General features: G+C 35.5%; 1 protein-coding gene across 4 annotated transcripts in view; it reads right to left on the bottom strand.

The window, feature by feature from the left end:
- Positions 1–13,605: 13,605 nt before the first annotated feature.
- The window catches only part of Dgkb (diacylglycerol kinase beta), a 644,882-nt gene continuing 633,201 nt past the window's right edge, over positions 13,606–25,286 (bottom strand). For 3 of the 4 annotated variants that reach the window (XM_028768913.1, XM_028768911.1, XM_028768912.1), the window contains one exon: positions 13,606–17,227. In XM_028768913.1, the coding sequence (XP_028624746.1) occupies positions 17,120–17,227 (108 nt within the window). In that variant the 3' untranslated portion in view covers positions 13,606–17,119. The remainder of the gene's footprint in view (positions 17,228–25,286) is intronic. The other variant, XM_028768914.1, reaches the window with a different exon arrangement.

The following is a 25,286-nucleotide window of genomic DNA, read 5'->3' as shown; positions in this document are numbered from 1 at the left end:
TAGATTTTCCTGTATTAATTGCATTTAAAATAATGTGGTCACTATTAATGATACAAGTGAAAATGTTCTATAATCAATCTACATTTTACATTTCATTTATTTTTCTAGCCGTTCTCAGAACCCATGAAGCTGGCATTCTAAGAGGGCTTGCATTTACAAGTGGAGGTCAAGTGGAGTGGTTTCAGTTTCTAGTTATATGAGGAAATCATTAGCAAGAGAAACAAACATGATCTGAGTATTTCTAGTCCATAGAAGCATAGTTCACTTTGAACTTTAAATTATTTATGACAAAAGAGACACATAGTAACAGGAAAAACAGACTGCGGTATTTGCTAACTATAACACCTGGGCTACCAAAATCTGGGTTTGATCGTAATTTATTTATCTTGAATTAGTTCCTAAAGAATAGTTGTATCTCTAGCTGAAAACAGTAAATTAAGCGACTATCAAATGAGTGAGATAATTTCTCCAGGAAAATGAAAATAGTCATTTAGGCTTGATGTTCACGGTGAGCATATAAAACTGACAAGAATGCTAAAGTATCTTTTCATAGAACTTATGAATGATTGATAAATTTCCAGTCTTATTTCAGTGTTACTTAATGATGATGGCTACCTACAGCATGTAAAATTGCATCTCTACGACAATAAATTAACTCACACAGGAAGGTTGGAAAACTAAGTGTGTGTGTGCATGTGTGTGTGTGTGTATTATATATATAATGTCAATAAAATGAATACATGTATATTTTAGTATATTTGAGAAAGCTATCAAATTTTCAAAAGTTGACCAAAATCAAAGCATGGTTTGTGAAAACTACTATGGGAAAATTACTATGTATTTCAAAGTCTACTGAAGCTTAAGAACATGAGCTCTGGATTTCTCTGTTTCATTGAACACATTTAACTTTCTTCTGTGACCTGCAGCAGTGATCCAGCACTTCTCAGCATCCTGGTTCTACTTGGGACGTTCATGTAAGACAGTATGGGCTTGAATCCTAAGGCCTCGGTCGGCCTGCTTATTCATGGAAGGAGGTGATAATAGATTATGCTTCCTTCTGTCAAGCTCAGTATTAAAATTCCTTATGGATGCTTGCCTCTTAGAACATCTGGTTTATTAGGAAATAGATTTGCCTTTTAAAAGGGTAAAAGCCAAAATAGTTTCCCCTGGAATTCATTTTGAAGTCTCACTGCACACAGTTTTTTCAAAAATTCAGTATTCATTATGTAAACTTAAATTCTCTCAATTCAAGATTTTCGTGGCAAATCCTCTTTAAACATAAACACCACATCATTCATTTCAGTTTGCAGGCTGGGTTGTCCAACTACAGTAATAGCGGTGAGCATAAGAACAGCTTTTATGCCCGGCAGTGGTGGCACACGCCTTTTATCCCAGTACTTTGGAGGCAGAGGCAGGCAGATTTCTGAGTTCGAGGCCAGCCTGGTCTACAGAGTGAGTTCCAGGACTTCCAGGGCTATATAGAGAAACCCTATCTCACTAAACAACAACAACAGCAACAACAGTTTTTACTTCTGCCATTGTCATCACTTATTCTGTCCTTCTGTACTTCCTTTTATCAGAAATTTGGAACTAAGCCTTCTTCATTACTAGTACAATGAACTTCCTGTTACCTTAGGTATTTCTTAAAGGAATCATGTGCAAAGATGACTCACATGTATATATATATGTGTGTGTGTGTGTGTGTGTGTGTGTCTGTGTGTGTGTATACATATATATGTGTGTGTATATATACATATATACATATGCATATGCATACACATATACATATATGGGGTAATGGGGGAGATGGAGAGAAAGAGAATTGTTTCATACCTAAAACAGTAAAATCTTCTTCAAGGGCAAATTTTCATCATGGTGAGCAAAATCCATAGTTTACCTTGGCATGATCATTTAAAAGGAAGAAAAAATATAAAAGAAGAAATATTTTGCAGATTTTGCCATTTGGATACGTCCCACACCTGGATACATAGCCTGGTATTGAAGGTCTTAAACAGGCAAAATGTCTTTATTAATTTGTAGCATGCAATAAAACATGTAGGAAAATACAGCTGTGAGTTGTGGAATGCAAAGGACACAAGATGAGGGTGGTAGAAAGCCTGTTGAGAATTTGATGAAATCTCTCATGACTCATCATATAAATCTCATGGCCTGGAGCTTTCGCTCTTCTTCACTGGACACGGGAAATAAGGAAGCAGTGACTATGTTCATATGGAAAGATGAAATATAATGAGATAAGAGTCTAATAGGATGCTCTCAGGGAGGACTACAACAATTTTGAAGAAAAGAAAGTTAGGATTATATTCTCAGTTTGTGACTCTGGTCTGAATAATAATGTAAGACAGTAGATATAAGCAGGTGTTTTGACTGAAGTAAACTCAGTGGAGGAAACAAAGATTGGCATTTGGAGAATAATGGACAAACATTATAGGGGAGGGACTGCCAACATTTGAGACTGTTCTTGGTTTGTTTATATGCCTTACAGCACAGAAAAACATCTATACCAGTACATGTGTCACCACAGTCTACATCTTCATCCAGGTAGGCAGGAAGTGAATGACTATCCAAACAAGATCACTCCTTGTGCTTCACATGAAAATCAAGTGTTGAGGACTAACCTTAAAGACATTTGCCCATAATGGTCTATGTTTAACTGGTAAAAGAAAAGCAAAAATTGAGGGACAATATTACGAATTATATACATATTTGATTTTTGAAAGTGTTAAAATAATGAACATATTTATTAGCAAAATTACTTTTAATTCATTAGTTTTAATCACTTGGCTTCTAATAAAAATAGAGAAGAGTATGTATTTTTTTCTAAAATGTAAAAGTTAATACAATGCTGGTTGTACTCTGTGTATCATAGTAGTTAATTGTACACACACAGGCACATGCACATGCACACGTGCAATCCTGCATTAAAATGCACAGTTAAATCCTGACTATGATGTTTCTAAACTGAAGTCTTGAAACCAAAAAATCTTGAAAGGGCTTAAAAGTCTAAATTGTATCACTTACTGATAATATCTCTGTGCTTCATCAGAGTATGTGCACGATTGTTTTCTTTTGCTGTCGCTTCTCTTCTGTCTTTATTTCCATTATAACTTTTAGTTATGACCCACAGCTATTTCAGGGTTTGCATTTCCTTCATTAATAAGTTAAAATCCTGGAAAACGTTACCCACTAATGTTAACCTTATTCTTCAATTATCTCCATTACTACATGACACAGTTTATTTAGGAGAGACAAAGTAATTTTAATATTCATCTAATGAAGTTATTATTTGTTATAATTTGAAGTGTCCTCCATAGCCTCAGTCTTTGAAAGCTTGATTCCCAGATGATGTAAATCCCTTTGATGGCTGTCAATATTTTAGAAGGAGCTCAATAGGTGGTCACTGGGGTGTGTCGTGAATTCACATTATTTCTGCTCCTTTTCTGCTTTATTCTCTACCATCTGTCAGTCAAACAGCCTCCATTCAATGTGTCTGCTACCATATATGTTTCCCAAGCTCACAAGATCAAGTGAACATGGAGTGAGCACTCTGAAACCATGACTCACAGTAAATTGCTCTTCCTTGATATACTTAATTTAGGTATGTACTTATAAATACACGAAAGCAAGTATATTATGTAAGTTTTATCTAAAATTCATCAAAATGCTCTCTAAAATTAAATATTCTAGAAATAATTTCTGTCATAGGAATGTTTGTTTTAATAATTTAGACTTGATCAAAAGTTTTATAAAAGCTTCAGAATTTTTTTTTCCTGGTTTGGATTATTTCCAAAAGTTATTCTGGAAATGCATAGTTTTATAATTCTGAGCTTTGCCATTAGATGACGATAACCAATGACCCAATGGTCACTCAGATATAGTTGGAGGAAAATAATCTTATAAACATACAAAATTAGTGGATAGCAAAATGGCTTGGTAGTTAAAAACATATAGCACTTTTCTAGAAAACTCAGGTTTGATTCTCATTACCCATGTTAGGTGGTTCACAGGTTCTCTAACTCCAGCTCCAGAGGTCTGACACATATGGCCTCCGTGACCACTAACACTGATATGCGTAACTCCCACACAGATATACATATACAAACACACACATACTCACACACAAACACAGAAACACACACTAATATATAAATATTTTTAAAAAACAAGAATAATGCTGGAATCACTACCATACCTAATCTTGAGCTATGCTACAGAGTCATAGTAATTAAAACAGACATGTAGATCAATGGAATAGAGCAGAAGATCAATATTTAAGTACACAAAATAATAAAAATATTTTTAAGTTTTAGTTTTTTAATTTTTGAGACAGATTCTTTCTATGTAGCCTTGGCTGACTTGGGTTTTCCTATGGAGACCAAGCTGACCTTGAACACAGAAAAGGTTGCCTTCTTCTGTCTCTTCGATGCTGGGATTGAAGGAATGCAGCACCACACTGTGTTTTTGAGAAAGATAACAAAATATACATTGGAAAATACAGCATCTACCACAAAGCTTGACCAGAGAACTGCGTGAACATAAGGGGGAAAATGAAAATAAATCTACCTTTCTCAACCTGTTTAAAAATTAACTCTGGTAAATCAAAGAACTCAATGTAAAATTTGAAATTCTGAAACTGCTGAAAGCAAAGTTAGGGTGCATGCTATATGAAACAGACATAGGTACATACTTTGTAAATAGGACTTGAGTCACTTATGAAATAAAACTGAAGTTCGCCAACAGAACCTCAGGAAACAAAACACTTCTGGACAGCAAAGGAAACAGCCTGTTGCATGAAGAAGCACACTATAAAATGGAAGAAAATCTTTGCCAACTCTATACAAGACAATGGATTAATATCTAGAATAACAAGGAACAAAAGCTGAACAGTCAGCAAATTATCAACCAAAATAAAATTGGCTATAGAGTGATATATCTTCTCTAAAGATAGAAACATGTCCAATACATTTAAAAAGGTGTTCAAAAACTAATATTAGTCTTCAGGGAAAAACAAATTAAAATTATTTTCAGATAATCTTATCCCTGTCAGAAACGTTAGTATACACAATGACAACGAATGTTGAGACTGATGTGGAGGAAAGGAAACACTTATTGACTGTTGCTGTGAGTGTCATCAGCATAGAGTTTTCTGAAAAGATTAGAAATATAACCTGTTCTGTCATTCTTGCCCATATACCAAAAGTCTCCAGACTGTCTTACAGAAAAACTTGATCATCCAAACTCAGTGTTACTCTGTTGACAATAGTCAGTAAATTGAATTAAGCTATATGTTCATTGACTTATGAATGGATATAAAAATGAAGCATTTATATACAGCACAACACCATTGAACTGTAAAGAAAAAAGAAGAGGATGGAACTGGAAAATTATACTGAATGAGGTAACCCAGACCAAGGAAGGCAAATACTACAAGTTCTCTCGTATTTTTAAATCTCACCTAGAATTTTTAGGTTTGTGTATTTATCTTTGAGTACCTATGGAAGCCAGGAATCTGGAAAGGTGTGTTGGAGTAGTAAATTGTGTAAGTGGAGGGGGTAGTAGAATATGGATCATATGAAAATAGAAAAGGGTTACATTGGAGGTAGAAAAATAGTAGTAAATAGGAGTATAGGTAAGGGACAGAGGAGATGAGACAGTAGCAGAGCAAGGTTAATGAAAATGAACACTCTATGTAAGAAATACCAGGGAAGCTTACTACTTTATAAGCCAAATAAAAATGCAAATAGGCTGAAAACGTAGCTCAGTGGTTAAGAGCATATATTGTTTTTGTAGAGATCCCAAAGTTGGGTTCCCATCACTTAGTCAGGTGGCACACCACCACCTGTAATTCCATCTTCAAGGGGATCCAATGTCTTTAGCTTCCGCAGGCACCCAAGGCTTTGGAAACAAATTAGTCTCTTCAAATTCCTTCTGTTCATCTATCCGAACTAATTGATACCACAATGTTACCACAAACTTTTATTAGGGAAAATAATACAGAGTTGCACTGGAGGCTTGCTTCCTGATAGCTGCCCTTCACAGCACTGGTAAGGCCCTTTTTGGCTGGTGGGAATTGTGAGGATAACGTCTGCTTTCTGATTGAATTTGTGACCCACTCTACAGGAGAGAATTTATGACTGCTACTGTAAACCTTGTCCAAACTCATGACTGAATAGTTCTTAGGCCACAGGCAGAAGCTGACTATTACTATTCCACCAAATTGACATGACATCAAACTGCCGTCTAAATACTTAGGTTTGTATCCATAGATAAATGCTACTCTCAACCTGAATCAGAAAAGCTTCTCTTTGTAATGGACTGTGGTGAATGTAGAGAATCATGACTGGTCAAAGTGCTGAGAAAAGGTGATTGTTATGTGCCTAGTTTCAAACAGAATATTTCTATCACATCATCTAAATCTCAGGAGACATTGTGGAAGAAGGTATGCAAAGACATAGATAGACATCTGTAAAATGTTGACTTTTGAGCAAGACAGCTATCACAACCATGAGCCTTTTGTGGCTGTCTCTATGAGTCCTGCACAAGGCTGGGCCTGTCAACAGTTAATCATGTGTTGGAAAAGAACCCATGGGCTCCACCCTCCCCTGATGGGGCCTGTTAGCTACTGTTGAAGTCTAGGAAGAATTTTTTACTTTCAGATGTGTAGACATTGTGGAATCCACCTATGAATAGTTTTAAACCTATTGACACACAAGTAGCGCTTATTAAACTCATGGGATTACAAAAAAAGACAAAGAAGGCTATGGAAGCAATACAATGTCTGAAAGCATCTTTCAGGAAGAATAGAGCTTGACAGGAATGTGAGGATGAGCAGAGTGTCTAGGCAGTAAGAGTGATAGAAATGTGTTTCAAACACGCACAATAATGTCAAAGAACAAGTGCAGGGAAAATTTGAAAATACCTTTAGAGAGGGTAAAGGCGCTTACCACCAAGCACGACAAACTGAGTTCTAACCTTGGGACGTGCATGAAGGAAGTACAAAATTGGTTCCTTCAACTTGCTTTCTGACTTCCACATTATCCTGATAAATGCAACAACATTTTCCCTAAATGAAAGCAACAAAAACAAAACAACAAAACAAGGGTAATAAATCTACAGAAAATGGAGGATGATGAAAGAAGATAGATTTGGTGTTCTTGTGGCTTATTTTCAAATGCTTGCTTTTTGCTGACATGTAGTTTAGGGACATCTGCAAACTAAGGACATGTCTCAAATCTAGTATAAAACTTTAAAAACAGTTAAGGATTTGTTTTTGAATTTATAAATACTGATGATTGGAAATATGAGTGCAAAGATGGATAAAATTATTTGTAAATTGAAGGTTTCTCATTGAAACCTTGGCTTGTGTCTTTTCTAGGTGACAAAACATATTGACCATGGAGTTACTACCGAGAATTTAGGAGCAGGAAAAAATTTTGGGCTTCGACTTTTGCTGGAGTATGACTTAAAGATGTACTGTAACGAGGTGGTCTGTCTTTAATAACAACTCTTTCATCATTAGTATGATATTTAGTAACTTGCAATTAAAGTAGGTGATATACAACTATGCTCCTTCTAGTTGTAAAGTTAAATTTATCAATTTTTGTGTGAGATATCAGCTGTATATGAGAGCAAATGTTAGAAAAAATTAGTGTTTTTCTCAAAGAAGTCTCTAATGATAGAAGATACACAGTGAGAATAAGAAAAAAAAACCCTATGATATAACAGCCGCAAAAGAAACACAAGATATTTAGAACTACATATGTTAAGGTAATCTAAAATATTGCAAGTCAAAGCCAAATAATTCTTGACAGATGTGCAAGAGGAACTCACAGCGTGTAGTTGCTCAAGAGCATAGAAAGAGTTACAAACATGTATAAATATTTTGAAAATATTATTTAGCCCATCTGCAGCTCTTATATATGGCTAAGTATACTTAATTCCTTTTATTTATTATTTCTACACAAATTTCGCTGTAACTTACAATGTGTTTAATGGCTATCTGTGAAACAAGCTTCAAATGCTTAGACACCTTTCCTACTCAGCAATTAAGTATTAAAAGAATGCATGTCTGAAGATGAAAGATTTGAAGAGGATAAAGAGAATAAGAGAACAGTTGCCTGCAAATTTCTTGGAGATCTATGAATTTCACAAGAAGAACCTTCTAGGCTGTTATCCAAATTCAATACCTTTCTTGCTATACTATAGAGGCTAAATATTCCTGTCATTCCTCTCATTAACTGTGCAGTGCTGTTGACAAAACATGATTCATGTGTATTTTCATTATTCTTGTCCTTTAAACACTCAAAATACTGTACTTCAATGCAAGGGAGTACAGATACCTTGTCATATGCAAATTTTCACATTTCTGAGATCCAAATCATTTACTGTTCTCAGCACAGAATCATTTTCCAAAATGTATACAGTAAAGACATGACCAAATGCTATGTGTTTGTTCCCTGTCTCCATGAGTTAGATTTATGTCAGTTGTTTATAATAGTAACTTAAGTGAAAGGAACTTTTTTCTCCTCATTTTATAAATGAAGAGTCTGAACTTGATGATCCTTGGTAACCCCTAGAGATTATAATGTTATAATGCAGTTCCACTTTGTGGTTAATATTGTTAACTTGTCTCAGATTAGAAAAGTACATCTCTGAATGTACCTATGAAATATTTGTAGAAGAAGCTAAGCAATGTGAGAAACCCATTGCAAATATGGGTGGTACTATCCCCTAGGCTGGGAGCCCAGGAACAATGAAAAGGAAAATAGGAGAGAATAAGGAAGCTCAAGCTTTCTTTTACCTCCTTATTGGTGGCCATGAGCTGAACAACTCTTTCTTCCTGAGGCTTCTGATACTGAGTTAAATAAACCTCTGTCTTAAGTTGATGTCAAATAATGCTGTCACAGCAGTGAAGAAAGCTGCGACAGGGTCAGAATCACTGCTGTGATTCTAACTCATGTCGTCCCGAAGGCTTTGGAGTTTGTTGTTTCTAAATTATTGTGGAAACAATTTGGAAAAGTTCCTAATGCAAAGGAGCCCTAGAATAATGGAAGCAGAGATAAAGAATCCCTTGTGTTGGGAGCTTAGAAGAGCAGAAAGCTAGGCAAAGTGCAGTGGAAAAGTCAGCACTCTTTGAGGGAAAATGACTTTAAGGGAAATGGACAAATTGACCTGTAGGAGTGAAGTTCAAAGAAGCTGAGCATATGGTTTGTGGGGTAATCGTTATGACATTCTTTTAGTATATAGTGTATAGTGGGGGTTGGTAACAAAATGCCTAACAGGAAGATTTGAGGGGACTATTCTGATGAAGAGTATGGCAATATTTACACTTAGTGTGGCAGTGCATCTTTGTAACCCCAGTATAGAAGGACAAAGACACACAGATCCTGAGAGCCAACCTAACTGAATCACTAAACCTAACAGTTGGAGAATCTTCTCAAGGCATTATGGTTGATGTGCTTCACTGCCTTCTGCATGCACTTACTTGCATACACAGACTTCTTTCATGAACACATATGCACACAAAAAATTCTTGTACTGTGGTAAAATTAATTCAAAGAAGAAAATACAGGAGACAGTCATACAAAATGCAGTTTAGAATTGTTTTCACTTTTAATTTGAAGACAAGGAACAAACTCATCTCAAACTAATGAAACAAAACATCAACAAAGGTGATAATAACTAACTAATGACAGTATCAGACAGTAGAAAATGTGAAGTAAATGTAATAGAAAAGTCTTGGTGACTAATTGGGTATCTAGAATAGGCTATTCTTTTATGAGACGGAAAGCACACACAGATACAGGTGGAGTCATGAGAGAATGCATGTGAGTCATGGTTTCCCCAAGTGGGTTTCTCAATACCTGTGTATCATGTGGGTTGAAAAGCAGAAAGCGCATGACTTTCCAGCTTTGAAGTATGGTCTGGGCACTGGGAGTGTCTGTGCTTTCCTCCAAGAATTGTCCGCAGTTCTGAATAGGTGGAAGAATAATGTTAGCAAAATTTGGAGCTTCACATAACATTTTCAACATTGTCTCTCTAAAACAGATATATGTGTTTGTGTTATTTCCTCCATCAAATCTTGGGTACGAATAACCACCTCCAAGTATTAGTTATATCTCAGATTCAAATGGGATTTATTCATCTTGCTCTGTTTGAGTCACAATGTGAGTACCAATGAGTTCATAGAGTAGGTCAAACAAGAGTTAAAACAGGTCAATTATAGTAGTTCAGGTAAATACTTTTATGAGATTTTTCTGTTTATCATGCCTGTTGGATATTCAGTTAAATATGTAGAAATGAATAGCAGATATACGATTTAGACTAGGAATATAAATTAGAGGATTCTAGGTGGTGGTTAGGTATATTAAAATTATATATTATATTATATTATATTAATTATATTATATTATATTATATTATATTATATTATATTATATGTATTATATATTATATTATATATGCATATATATGTCTATATGTATATATAGATATGCATATATATATCTCCCATCTATCAATAAAATGTAACTAATGAGTAAGAAAGAAGAAGGTATGGTGCTAAGAATATTACTTAGCTCGTGGATGTAGAAAAAGGAGCTAATGTCTCAAGGCCTGAAATTTGAAATATTCAATAAGGGGCCCCTGAGATGACTTAGCAGGTAATGGTGCTTGTCTTGGTACCCTGATAATCTGAAAGAAGCTATATAAAGGTGAGAGGAGAAAAACAACTCTAAAAAGCTTTTCTCTGTCTTTCACATGTACACTCAGAGGTTCACATATGACCTTGCACATAAACACATAATAAATACAATTTTAGAATGTGTTAAAATGGACTCTATAGACTAGTAATCCTTAACATGTGGTGATTCTCAACCTGTAGGTCTCGAACATTTTAGGGGATCAAATGATCCTTTCACAGGGATCACATATCAGGTATCCTACATATTAGATATTTATACTACAATTCATAACAGTAATAAAGTTATAGTTATGAAGTAGCAATGAAAATGATCTTATGCTTGGAGGGTCACCCCAGCATGAGGAAGTATATGAAATTGGTGCAAAATATGGAAGGTTGTGTTTACTGTCTGTTTCTCTTAAAATTATATACAGTTTGTGCTTGGAATTTCTTGAGCTGTTCCAATGCTTGGGAGTTCAGAAGGTACTATGTGGTCATTGTATCAGGTGACAAGCAGATGAATACTTCTTGAGATTAAGGCCCATTTGCTATCAGGGATGAGATCAAACTCTTCCAAATATTTCCTTATTCAATTCTATTTTGAAAATAAAAGTTGCCATCAGTGATAGTATTCATGTTTTTGAATATTTTTTCTTGTCATATTACATTGTAATTCCAGGTTGAGTTGTGTGTTTGTCTTTGTTAAAACAGGGTCTTAACAGGTAGTCCTGGATGGCCCACAACTCTTTATGTAGACCAGGCTAGACTCAAACTTATAAAGACCTGCCTGACTCTGTATCTGAAGTGCTGTGATTAAAACTGTGCACTGCCATGCCCGGTGATATATTTATTTAATGTTACCATTACAAGTGAAGTCCTGGCTGTCATTTATGTTCATGTTATATTTAACTAGATGAAACTGAACCTAATCTTTCAGGCTAGGTGAGAGGCAGTGTGGTAAGGTGTTCAGGAAGAGAATCCATTATTTCATCTCTGGGCTCATTTTTGACTGTCTCAGAAATTTCAATGTGTCTATGACTCTGTTTCTAATGTAGAGATGGTGTTGTTAGTTGTGGAAATTGTTTAAATGAGTTTATTTATGTGGAAAATTATGCTAGAGATTGAACAAGCACTGCACAAGCATTAGAGTTTGCTTTTATTGAAAAAAATTGTATTGTTAATACCTAACTCTTCTGCCAATTTTGCACTAAGTCAATGCTATGTACAAGAGATGGGCAGCCCATGGTTTCTTGTTACTTCACTGGCTTATCTGGCCTCTGAGGATTCCTTTACATGGCCTGTGACCATATAAACCAAGTGACCTTCCATTTCTCTCACATATACCTTTTCCTAGCTTATCCCTTGTTGTTCAGCCTAAAGTCTATGAAGCACACGGAGCCCGTGACTCCCACCACAGCCTTTGAGAGGGAAGCTCAGGAGAAGCACTGATCACTAAATGAGGTAAGAGAACTTCTGGGCTGGGGCCTTCCCATCGTAAGGAGGGAGGCCTCCAACGTGTGAGAGCCATGGAACATAGTTCTCCTTCTTGGAATTCTTCCCAGGACCTGCCAGGTCTGAATGGGTATCCCTCAAGGATAAGAAATACTCTCTGGAGTACTTGTGACAGGATGCATAGGGGCTGGAGGAGTAATTCAAATAGCACCTTGGATATGGAACATCAAGGCACGGATCAGCTTGTAGAACACAATAATTTGTGTAGTAGTATTAAAAGTACCCAATGTAGTTTTCATCAGGATTATTTTTTCCTAATGTCAACTAAGCAGGTAATAAATGCTTACAATGGAAGATGCTTTTTAAATAAGAGACTCAGCCATTACTTGTCTTATATTTGACACTTACTTTTTAGTGATATTTATTTCTATTTTCTGTGTATTTTTACTTCTTAACTGTTATATACTTAGCATCAATATATTTTACCTCTAAAACCAATAGCATTTCAGGGTGCAAAACTTGAAATTTTAAAGGAGCTATACCAAATGTATAAAGTTGTGGAATGAGAACATCACCATATTACTATGTTGAGGCTCTTAAAATCTGAAAATTTAAGAATTACTATATTTTTCTCATTTCTACTTGTTTATTTGCCTCTCTCTCCCTTCGATCTTTCCTGCATTGTCTTTCTATGACATCTGGAAACTGAAAACGCAGCACACATGCTCCATCCATCAGTTCTCTAATCGTTAATGAATCAAGGCGTTGGAGCACAGAGGACTGGATTTCGTGATTTGTCTCTCATGCACTCATGTTCTCTTGTTCTCTTACTCTGGCTTTTCTTATTCATAATTATTTCTCTTTGTAAAATTCTAGATCTTCAAAAGTGCCACTTGTAGACCTACCTTCTCTTGAGGTTGTTTGGAATGACTCCCTAAATCCAATCTTTCCCTTAGACATAATTCATACTTGACGTGCATAATTCAGTCATATAATATAATCTCTACTACATCGAACTCTTCTAGGAGATGTGAATATTTAGAGAAAAAAATGTGTCCTTGAGAAATATTTTTAATAGTTTCAGACCTTTTGAAAATATTTGCCTCAGCCAACACTCAAGTGATTAGCTGACCTCTGTTCTAGAATATATTCAGAAATTTATTTCCCACTGAAATTCAATTGTAGTTTTTATAATCCTTCACTTAGCTTGTTGATCTTTCTTGGATCTGCAAAAATACTATACGATTACAGATACAATGGAGGACAAAAGGCATCACTAAGTTGAATGGTTTGGTTTTTAAAGACAAGTAATTTAATCCCCAATCATGGTCTTCTTGTTCCTGACAAAGGCAAGGTGGCTCGCACAGGTCCTCTAGTAGAAAGTCAGTGAGTATGTTCTCATAGATATTTCACAGGAAGGGAGTATCTGGGATAGAACAAATGATGCACAAATAAATGGTTAACACTTTTATTTCCAAAACCAGGATTTGTACATAACACTTTCTGAGAAAATAATTAAGATAGTTTAATTAAACAAACCCTATGTTTTAAACACAATAAGAATATATAGAAAGGTTCAAATGAAAATTTACCCAAACCTTTAAACACAATTGAATTCAATAGGCTGGTTTAAGGAGGTGATTTCTGTCTTTCACAGATCAAAAGGCTTTTCTTAGATTTATTTATTATTTTTACTTTTATCACATTCCACAGTCTCAATATATGCTATAAGTGCTATAAAGGTATATTCTTTTATATGGAATATATGTTATGCATCAATTAATTCCTTGAGGGCTATATATGCCATAAAAATACACCTTTCTTTTCAAAACCAACAGAAAACCAGCTAACACTAACAGAGAAAGGGAAGAAACCACCGAAGAGCCCTAGCTCGTGTGAGTAGCATCGACATTCTCAGATTCAGATTCTGTTCCAAACAAGGTACTTAGCCCAACTCTCGAATACAAGACACATGAACAAAGTGGAGAATGGATGTGTGGCTCCACAGTGCTCACCATTTTACATTCTTGCTTCAGGAGACTGTCTACACTGACCCCCTGATCAGCGAGCCCTAGAAAGGCAACAACCACGTAACCCATTCAAAGGAAGAGGTTTTTTTCTTCTATTACAAAAACTTGATCATCACTCTCCAGATCAAATATACATGATACACACATGATGGAGAGTGAGGAAATACACATATGATGCTTGAAATACTGAATGTACGTAGATACCACCCTTCCTATTTCCTGAAAGTGTGCATTTCCAGTTTTTTTTTTTTCTGGAATCTGTCATCGCTGTTACGAACTTAGTGTATGGCAGTGTTTAGCAGGGTATGAAACTGTATTCTTGAGATCCTCTGACCTTTGTAAGTTAGTGCTGTATCCATCTTCACACCTCTTCACTTGGAACTGTATCACTACTATGTCTATGGTAGTTAAAAAAGGTTGACTCAACACCTCCAACACCCACACGCCTGAAAGAAAAGTTTCCATTTTGTAAAGCGAACATTCATTATTCAGTATTTTAATATGCCATAGAACTTTCCATTTAGAATTTTCCTTAAAATATATATTCTTCACATGAAGCTGTCATAAAAAAGAAGAGAATATCTTCTCTTATTTCAAAACCATCAAAGTAGATTTTAAAAAAACTACTTTCCAAACCCCAGGAGTAGTGTACTCAAAGGGCAAGCACATCAGTTATCTTTTAAAAAAAATGAGTTTAGAAAAGTCAAAATTGATTCCTATTTGAAGATTTATTAGTGTTACCCATGAATCCAATGGACTGAATGTAGTACCTATTAGCACTGGCTGTGGTCATGCAGCTATGCTGAAGTGCAGCAGGGGCCCAGTATGTCAGCTACTGAAACCATCCAGGCCAGTTCTTCAGTTTTCTATCACTTCCCAGTGCACAGATGCTGCAAATAATTCAGAAACTGCTGCTGCCTTCATGTCCTCCAGACATGAAATAATTTGTGGACTCAAAATAATATTTTGGCTCAAGGTCTGCCTGCCCACTGTAGAAAATCTCATCAATTTGCGTAAAAAATATTTATTACCTGTAACCAGAGATGCACAAAAGCAAAGAATGTGTTTTGTAACATTATGTGAATGATGAGTTTGTGGTTGTTTTGAGCATTCTTTTGGTCTAGATTACTGTTCTGATGAATAACTATTTTATTATTACTATACTAGGACAACTGATTGCTGTACTGAATTTGCAATTTTAATCATAATTTTCCTGGGTAAGCTAAATTATGTCTTAATTCTATTCAAAAGCTTTTATTTTTGAAGCAATTAAAGTTATTGTTGATTGGTATTTAGCATCCAGTGTTCCTGGAATACAAAAGGAATACACTTTATACATAATCTTCCATTACAGAACATTGCTTGAGAGCAGCTATTTGACACAACAGCATTCACTTGAGTTTTCAAACTAAAGAAGTAAAATTACAGCAATTTCACTTGAAATCAATAAATCCATGCACAAGGTTGTGTTCAACAGAATCACTAACTGCTATTTGTTATTCAAAGATGAAAGAATCAATAGAAAAATAGAACTGATAAATCATTAGCACTTTAATGCAGAGCAGAGAGGAAAGCTGATAAATCATGCATTTCAAGCTCTCGTTTTTCTGATGGTGTGGTGTCTGAAAACATAAATCGTGCAGTGATGAGATACAGGTCAGTGTGACTGAACTACACTGAGACTGCACAGAAGTATTTTGCTTCATATGATAGCCTCAAAGAAACACTATGAAAAGTCGTAGTTCTACATTACTTTCAACAATCAGAGACCAGATCATGCCTTGAACACACCTTAAACAGTGAGCTAGGCCTTCATATATTCCCAAACATTTTAATGTCATAGAGATGGGGCAGGAATGAATGAATAGTAAAAGGCTAATTGCATGCATGATTTACTTCAATGAGCTCAATATTATTGCACGTACCAATCTACCTGAGAAGGAGCCAATGCTGTCATTTACCTTCTTGAAGTACACTTAACATATTTATTAGAAATCACAGTCATATATGGTAGGGGAACCAAATAACCATGAAATTGGTAATTGAGTTTTGATTATGCTGTATGATTTACTGGTTTTGAATGGTGAATATTTTAATCACAGTAAATAGGTAACTCTTCTGACATTTTAATATTCACAAACTCATAAGAACTCTAATTTCTGACTCTTTGGTGGGAAACATTCATTAGGCACATAGTTTAAACCATCTATTTGGCAACTACTGTGATTATGCATTTGTGTCTAGCTTCTTATGCAGAAAGGAATGAACTTGCTATATTATCACAATTACTCCCAGTAACATATTTTTCTCACAGGTTTTTGGAGTTAAAAACAAAGCTAAACAAACTGAAAATCATTTTCTAGTGTTTTAGAACAAGGAAAATGCCTGATATCTTATGCCTGATATTTTAACGTCCACTGGAACAAAAAAAGATATTGAAAACAAAGTTTTAGATAGAGTATGGTATCATGAACAGCTCTTTGATAAAACTTTTGAGTTTAGCTTCTTAAGCCACAGGTCCAACACCATGTGACTCTAATAGGCAAAGGATGGCAGTTTGCACTTGGGATTGTTGCAGTCTTAGTTATTACTGCCAGCCAAAGACAGCAATTACATAAGAAATCTTTTCCCATCATACTCTTTTGATCTTTTGCAGTTTTTTTCCTCACAGTCAGTAAATGGAAATGGCATAGGATGCAAGTGGGAAACAGAAATCCTATGGGAGTGCATGCAACTGAAATATATCACATCATATAAACTTACTTTTCCATGCAAATAGGCCTATAAAACCAGAGACAACAAATTTTCTAATAGCCAAATTTTACATCAGCTCAATAACAAAAACTGAAATCCATGAATTTGTAGGAGCAGGAGACTTGAAATAGTTCAAAGTGTTCCATGACCGAAGTATACTTTTTAAATGTCTCCTGGCGGAGGCTCACTCCTTGCTTCGGTTTCTTGTTCTTTTGATGAGCGAGCAGAATAATCCAGTTTTGGGTGGAGGGCCCATCAGCATTGGGGCCTGATTCTTGTGCGTAATTTTTATCTAGGAAAAAGAAAGAGTGATGTCAAGACAAAATAGCAAGTTCTGAGAACCTCTGCTGCTGTGTTTCACGAGTAACACAAATAACACAAAGTTAAAATTCAGTTTCAGAGATCTTGAAATATTTAAGGGAGACAAGGACATACATTTAAATAATACTCAAATGCTAGCCAAACATAGAAATTATGTGATCAGGATTTTAATATGGTCTTGTATCTAACTCACTAGTACTAATTCAGTCTCTCAGACCTCTTAATTTAGATTGCATGATTAACCAGTGTCATGTCATGACCATTAGTCACATATTATTGAAATGGGAAAAAAATGCGCTATTACTGTATTCAGCCCATGGCCCAGTGTTAGGAGGTCCTTAGCATTAGGCAAAACTTATTTATCTTTTTAATCACATTGTTTCTCTCTTTCAACACGAGCTGCAAGGCTTCATTTCCAAACAATCATTAAGAGTGAAAGTCAAAAGTTAACATGCATGAAAGGTCAGAAATGATCTCTCTAATTTGTTAATTAATTGGTAATACAATAGAATCAGATACTGAGAAGTCTGCTTAAGACACTCAGAGGCACTGTTCCAAAGCCACTTGTGTTGGTTTCTGTGGAATAAAACTACGAATCACCTTAAATGAGACAACCTTAAAGTAGATTATGTCTGCAATTTTCTCTAATTCAACTCTAAATTAGAGAAGACATTTTATGAATATATGCTATGCTCAAAGCTAATTGAAAGCAATTATCAAAGTGGCATTTTGTCTGTGACTTTAAGATACATTGTGAGATAATAAATGATTCTCATTATGTAATAAAAAGGTCACATCTTGCCTTGGGCTATGAGTTTTTCAAAAGCAATCTGAGACATTTTCTTTAGCGAACTGCGACTAATACAAGAGCCATCGCTTATTAAATATCAGTTGTCACCTGTGCAGCATCCGCACTAGAGATGAGCATTCCTTTCAAAAAGAAACACCACCTCATTAAAAGCTGAAAAAATATATCTCTGAAAGTGCATACCTGACATTTTCAAGTTAAAATAAATCTCCTTCACTTGTCATTCACTAATAGTAATGAAGAAAAAAATAAATAAAATAGATGTTTGTCACATGAATCACATCATTAAATCAGTATTAGGACTTTTGGGAGATGAAAATTCATATTCTAGAAAGACAGAAGTACATAAAAAAATCCAACGAACAAAAATCTTCGAATATGTTGGAAGCAGAGTATTATGGAAAGAAACATACTTTTTAAAAAATATAAGTACATTGTATTTGTAAAGGCTGATAGGCTAAGCCAGTCCCAAACTCTCTGGATGCTGATTTTATTTTTTTTTCTTAATGATCTGAGAAATTGGTAGCCATCAGTTAATATGTCAAAATTCCCTCTTCATATGTAGATTAAACATGATCTTTATCAAACTTTCCCTTCTTAATTCAGGTTTCTATTATATTGAACATTAAACGATTGATTTCTATTTTTATTAGTTTGTTCTTTTACAACTTCATATATCCTTTATCTTCTTCCCAAGCAACTAACATTTATGTTCATCTCATTCGGTCTCCAGCTTATTTGTTGTTGTGTGGCCCAATGGGTTCTACATGGACTGCTTCTGGAGATATAGGTGTGAAGCTCTCTACCGGAGTATCAATAACTCTGCAGCAGGCTCCTCCGCAGAAGACAATGATCCCCTTTTCTCTAGCGGCCCTGGGTTGCCATTAGCTCTCTTGTAGAATAGAAGCTTAAGCTCTTCCTCCATCTCTGACTGGCTCAGTCTCTAAGCAATTGATTTTTTAACTCTGAGTTCTTTAGATGGCATCTCATACAGTAACATTACTATTTATTCACTTAGTAGAAATTATACTACTCTTCCTTTACTTCAGACATTGCCGATAAATTAGAATAAATACACAATATCTAATCATTGCTTTCAAGAAATTATTGTGTACTTCCAAAGAAAAATTAAGAAGCATCCACAATAGTATTATAAGTGATGAAATAGGGAGATACGCAGAAAGGGACTATTTTTTCAGAAATTGAACAATTTTATGCAAAATGTTATTTTTTAAATGACCACCTAAAGAAGTAGTTATCATCGATTACTTGTATGACGACTCTATCTCCAGATCAAAATAAAGAAAGTGAACAAAATAAGAACATAAATTTTGTATTTGTAGTTCAGGGTTCTACATCTATTCTCAGTTATAATAGGATAGGGTCATTTTGGAAAGTGAGATAATTATACAGATTTTATGAGAAGCCTTTCTAGTCACATAAAATCAGCATCACTTTAGATGAAGTACAGCCAATAGTCCACACGGTGAATGGAGACTTGTATATTGGACATCATTTGAGAAGAATAAATCTTTGCTCTTATTCTGTTAAAAATAACACAATATCTTCACTCCGTGCTTTTGATATTATGAGGCCCTAATACTTAGATCTCATTTTCAGTTAGAAGAAATATATGAGCCAGTTTTGTTTATGCAATTATCTACAACCTGTCCTCTTGCTCGTTTGCTATTTCCTATGGTCAATATACACAACTTGCTTTTAAAATACAAATTTATTTCTATAAAAATAAAATGAAAAATAATTGGTCATATTTTTCTTTTGGCCAAAAGATATAACAAGGGAGAAACTTACACTCAAATCTTTATAACACTTATCCAGACTTTTAGCGTATAGCGTCTCATTGGATAATTATGTGTTTTTGTACTTAGCTGAAGTAAAACCAATTCCATTAAGATATAGCTTCATGAAGACAGAAAAAAAAAACATTGTTATAATATGTGCAAGATGACAAATACTGTACTCAAAGGTTGGGCATTCTAGTCTTCTATAAAACTACAGTAGAAGAAGAAAGGCATTACTACTGATCTGGGAATAGTTAAATGTTTGTAATTTTGGTACCTAAAAGATCATGGCAGGAGGAAAACTGACTAGACAGTCTCACATAGAAAAGCAAAAATTAAACAAAAAAAAAAAAGAAGAAAAGAAAGTTTCTGATCCAAGTTTTATGGTGATAGTATATCACTGTAATGACAGCCCTCAGGAGTCTGAGGCAGGAAGATAGCCAGGTAGAGCTAGTAGAAAATAGAATAGAAAGTTCCATATTGAAACTAGGAGGGTGGGTGAGAAGGAGAGGGAGAAAAACAGGGAAACAGAAATAGGGATATCTATCCATCTTTCTATCATCTATCTATCTATCTATCTATCTATCTATCTATCTATCTATCTGGCATCTATCTATCTATCATCTATCTATCTATGTAGGCAGAAAGACAGAGAGAGAGAGAGAGAGAGAGAGAGAGGGAGAGGGAGAGGGAGAGGGAGAGGGAGAGGGAGAGGGAGAGAGAGAGAGAGAGAGAGAGAGAGAGAGAGAGAGAGAGAGAGAGAGAAGAGAGACAGAGGCAGAGATCAACTCTATAACTAGAAACAAAATCCCTACTAGATCACATATAAAGTCTCAGTATCCAGAATGAGTTACTTCTTTTTGTGTTATTGTCCCATAGCACTCCTAGAGAAGTCCAAATGTTATAAGCTATTGCCATTTTTCTTGGCTACCCTCCAAAACCTGATGGTAACTCCGCACACACAGGAGTCGTAAATTAAGAATAGAGCACATACATACACAGTTTCTACATGGCAAGTAAAATTTTTAACTATTTCCCTAGAAACCTCCTCCTTTCTGATACCAAACGTGCAAAAGTAGGGAACTGTGTGTGTGTGTGTGTGTGTGTGTGTGTGTGTGTGTGAGATGAGCATTGTGCTACAAAGATATTGCGAGGAAGCAATGTCTATTTGTCATGGTGGAAAACTGTGGCATATGAGTAAATCTGCATTTTGTTCTCATCAGTAGAGTTACGGACTGAGTGCCAAATCTGAGGCAGGACAGTTAGCAGGCAGGACAAGGTGGTGATCCACTCACAAAGTGAAATAGAGTTTAGTTCTGGTAGAGCCAAACTAGATTGATCAAGGGCAGATTCAATAGATGTTAAGAAGGAAAAACCTACAGAACACAGCAATTTGGTTGTGCTGAGGAATGGAAAAGGAGAAGGCACTTATAGGTCTTCTATGCTTTTAAATTTGATTCATGTGAAGTGATAGACCGAAAGGTACTTTTGGCATTGGTGACAACTGGGAAGTTGATGATGTCAGTTTGGAGTGTGACAGTCTAAAGGAGAGGTCCAATATCTTTCTGGGTATGGTGTTCAGAAGGCATATGTAAATTCAGTGTACTCATAATAACATGAGAATACATTACTGATGAGATGGCAAGTAGGAAATGTAAATACATAATTTTAAACAGGAGAATATTGACATTTAATATTGAAGCAAGAGAATGATATCCTGTGAAAAGTATACCAGAAACCACCAGAGAAGTAGTTATAAATGATAAAAGGAGTTGCTATCATATAGAACGTCTAATCTCTCTTCAATGTGGTCTAATCCTTGTCTATTAAGTAGGGCGTAACTTCCAAAGCACATGCATTTGAAGAACATGCATGCTGAAATGTGTTACAATGGTCTGCATATGATGTATCCATTAAAATGTTTAACCTAATTCTAAATACTTAAATTACGTTTGAGAGCTGTATGTTGCAGGATATTTATGCAGATGTCCACATAATTGCGTGGCTGGCAAATTTCCATGTTTCTGTGACGGGCTAGATTGCAAATGCTTATGGCTTTTAGCTTTTTTTCTATAATTTCACACATAGTGATTCAAATTTAGAGGCATAGAAGATGGACAAGCACCTTCCTCCTTTCCAGTACCAACCCAAACCAAATCACTGTGGTCCACAGGCTGTGACTCCTTGGCATCTCTTGAGTCTTCCCTTGCGAAACTCAGTTTGATACTACCATACAGTCTAAATGGTAAATGCTCATAGCTGCTGTAGTTCAGGGTAGTTTTTGGACTATGTGAAAATAAATGAGAATGAATGTTCCAATAAGGCTTTACTTATGGAAGCTGAAATTGGAATTTCATAACATTTGCACATTATAAAGCATTATTCTTCTTTTGATTTTTCCTTGCCATTTAAAAACGTGAGAACTATTCTTATATACAGCTATATAAAATGTAATTACAATTTGATGACCTTTGATGCAATAATGAAAATCCAATGCTAAATTGTGAGTTATAAAGTCAAACCTTTTAATCTAAAATCATTCTATATGAAATGATCAGCAATTGAACCTAGAAAATAATTTTTAGCAGTACATCTTTGCTGAACTAAGTGCCAACATTCAGAATTTATTTAGTGAAAAATTCTCAATTGGAGTGTATGCTAATAGTCCTCAAACTTGCTCATATATACGTTGATTCAACTCAGCTTCAATGAATAATATATTTAATTGATTCTCATGGCTTCAAACTAGGTTGAGCTTAGTAATACCATGGTTCTTAAAATGTACCTCAGTAGGTAGCATATCCCTTTATAAATATTCTGTCTGTGCCTAGCCAAATTTTTTTCCTTGCTTCATCTCTTTAAGAGTTTATTATCACTGGATTTATTCAGTTGCCTTAGAAATGAATGGAGTTTTCAATGCAAGGTAAATACCAGAAAATATCTGTGGGGAGAACTTAATTTAGCAATCCCCTGAAACATTAAAATTTACCAAGTTTGAATTTGGAATAAGGTTGTATCCTTTAAACAGTGGAAATCCCTTTGAATTTAAGGATGCAACAGGGCCACATGACAGTGGGAGTGGAGTAAAGTGCATGCAAAATTTTCAGATGGAGAGAGAAAGAAAGAGAGAAAAGTAAAGAGGAAGAAAAGGAGAGATGGAGGAATGGAGGAGGGGAGAAGGAGGGAGTCAGATGGAGAGGGAGGATGAGAGAAGGAGAGAGACAGAGGGGTGGGGTAGGTAGGAGGAGGGAGAGGGGAGGGAATGGAGAGGAAGAGATGAGAGAGGGAAGGGGAAGGTAGAGGAAAAAAGGGAGGAAGAGAGGGAAGGAGGGAAGGAGAGAGAAAGGCAGAGAGAGAGAGAGAGAGAGAGAGAGAGAGAGAGAGAGAGAGAGAGAACCACCACAATTCTTTGAAATCCATTTTCAGCTTCATTATGATTCCATTTTCTGGAATGATGATAATTTTCAAATTCAGTGTTCAGTCTTTAATAGCATCAAATTCAAAGAAGCCATTGTTAGGATTTAAGACAAAGTTTTTAAACGTGAAGATGAGATCCTTGCTGATGCAATTCACAGGAATTTTAAATACATATGAAAATAAGACTCACTTTTTCCTGATGGCCATGAGCCATTTGGAAGGAGAAATAGGTATATACCTGGATTTGGAATTTCTTTTAAGATATAAATTTATTCTTTGTTCAAAAAGTATTTATGATCTTAATTGGTTTCCAAGAAGGTCAAAGACATTTTTAATGCATTTTTACTCTTCCTGTATCTCTAGTAGGAAATTAAATTGACAAGTTTATTTCAAGCATGTTCAAGTATTTGATCTTATGGTTAAACACTACCAACAACAGAATAAAGAGAAGGACATAAAAACTACTCCCTCCTGAGTGTTATAAAAATATCTCACTTTTTATGAATTATACTTCACTTCAGATTCTCTGTATGGTCCCTTTTATCTAGTATTGTGTTAAAAAATTGGATTTAAAGACACAAAGCAAGTGTTTGAGCTTGCCTCTGGTTCCAACCAACTTTCAGATTCTGCTCAAAGACATCATAAGTTTGCTCCTGAGTCATAATCTGTCCCAGTAAGATGACCAGCAAATATCAATTAATGAAATGGATGCTCATATATGATTTACCAAGGATAGCTATTGTTTTTCAATAAAAATATGTCCATAATTTTAATGTAATCATTTGTTTTCTGGTGAAGAACATATTTGGCCAACTTTTCTGTCTGTGATAGAATTGTTTAAATTCCTTGGGTGTCACTGAGGTACTTCATAGTACCGTCACCTCATTTTACTCTGATATCCGGTGGTATCCTTACCCATTGCTAGTTTGCCCTTTTAGCCAAATAAATACTAGAAAAATACCATTATGGAGAATTTGTTAGTTATTAAAAGCAAAGTTTTAAACCATGGGTGTCTGGATTCTAAACTGAGCCATGCTGTAATCTATCATGGCAATGATCAGAAAAACCTGGCCTCTGTGTTAAGGTGTGTTAAGTGTTAGGTTAAGCTTAACTATTGAGACTTTTACATTTTGACATCATAGCCACTACACAATTTCTACTGAACGATGTCATGATAGTTGACATTCTGAACAGTGTGTCTAGAGCATTGATGATTCAGCACACTGTAATTAACCTAGTCTGAAGTAAACAGAAAATTTCTTGAAAGTTTTTCAGATTCCTCCATTTCTAGGAGTTGTTCCATCATTTATTCAGTTGCTCAAGATGACTCAGAAATGTAGTTCATCCTTAAGTGACATTTTTTTTTCTTACCCCTGAAACAGTTTACTACTAAATGAGACAGATTTTCTTTGTTTAGACAATGCTATTTCAGAAGCCCTCTAACACTGGTCCTCATCAGTGTACTCTCTGACCATAGAGTCTTGCTACCATCGTTTCTGCTTGCATCCCACTTGCTGAAACATTTTTTTAGTTCAACATGGTTGTTCATTCAAAGTATCCTTACTGTGGGCTCCAATGCCCTGCTGAGTCACAGGAATCACTTCCATTGAAGTGCTTGCTTTGCTTTCAGCTCTTTTCTTTCAGCTCAACTTCTGTCTTGCCCTGGCTCAGATCCTTCATGCTATAGACATTACCATGGCTTGTTTTCCTTTCCTTTGGGGCTGCTTATTTACTAGTCATCTTCTAATGTCCATTCTGCATTGAAAGTTTGAAAATTTTGAATGCTTTCCTGGTCTTCTTTGGCTCCAGCTCTCGCTCTCGCTCTCGCTCTCTCGTTCTTTTTCCCTCTCTTTCTCTGTGTGTGTGGTATGCCTCCCTCCCCCTCTCTCCTCTCTTCCATCCTCCCTCTCTTCTTAGCTTCTCCCTCCCTAACTGCCTTTGTTTTTCTCTTTTCTTTTCTTTTCTTTTCTTTTCTTTTCTTTTCCTTTCCTTTCCTTTCTTTT

This window comes from Grammomys surdaster, unplaced genomic scaffold (assembly GCF_004785775.1).
Source record: "Grammomys surdaster isolate TR1022 unplaced genomic scaffold, NIH_TR_1.0 188, whole genome shotgun sequence".
Lineage (NCBI taxonomy): Eukaryota > Metazoa > Chordata > Mammalia > Rodentia > Muridae > Grammomys > Grammomys surdaster.
The sequence above is the reverse complement of the archived record's forward strand: the minus strand, read 5'-3'. Positions and strand labels throughout refer to the sequence as shown.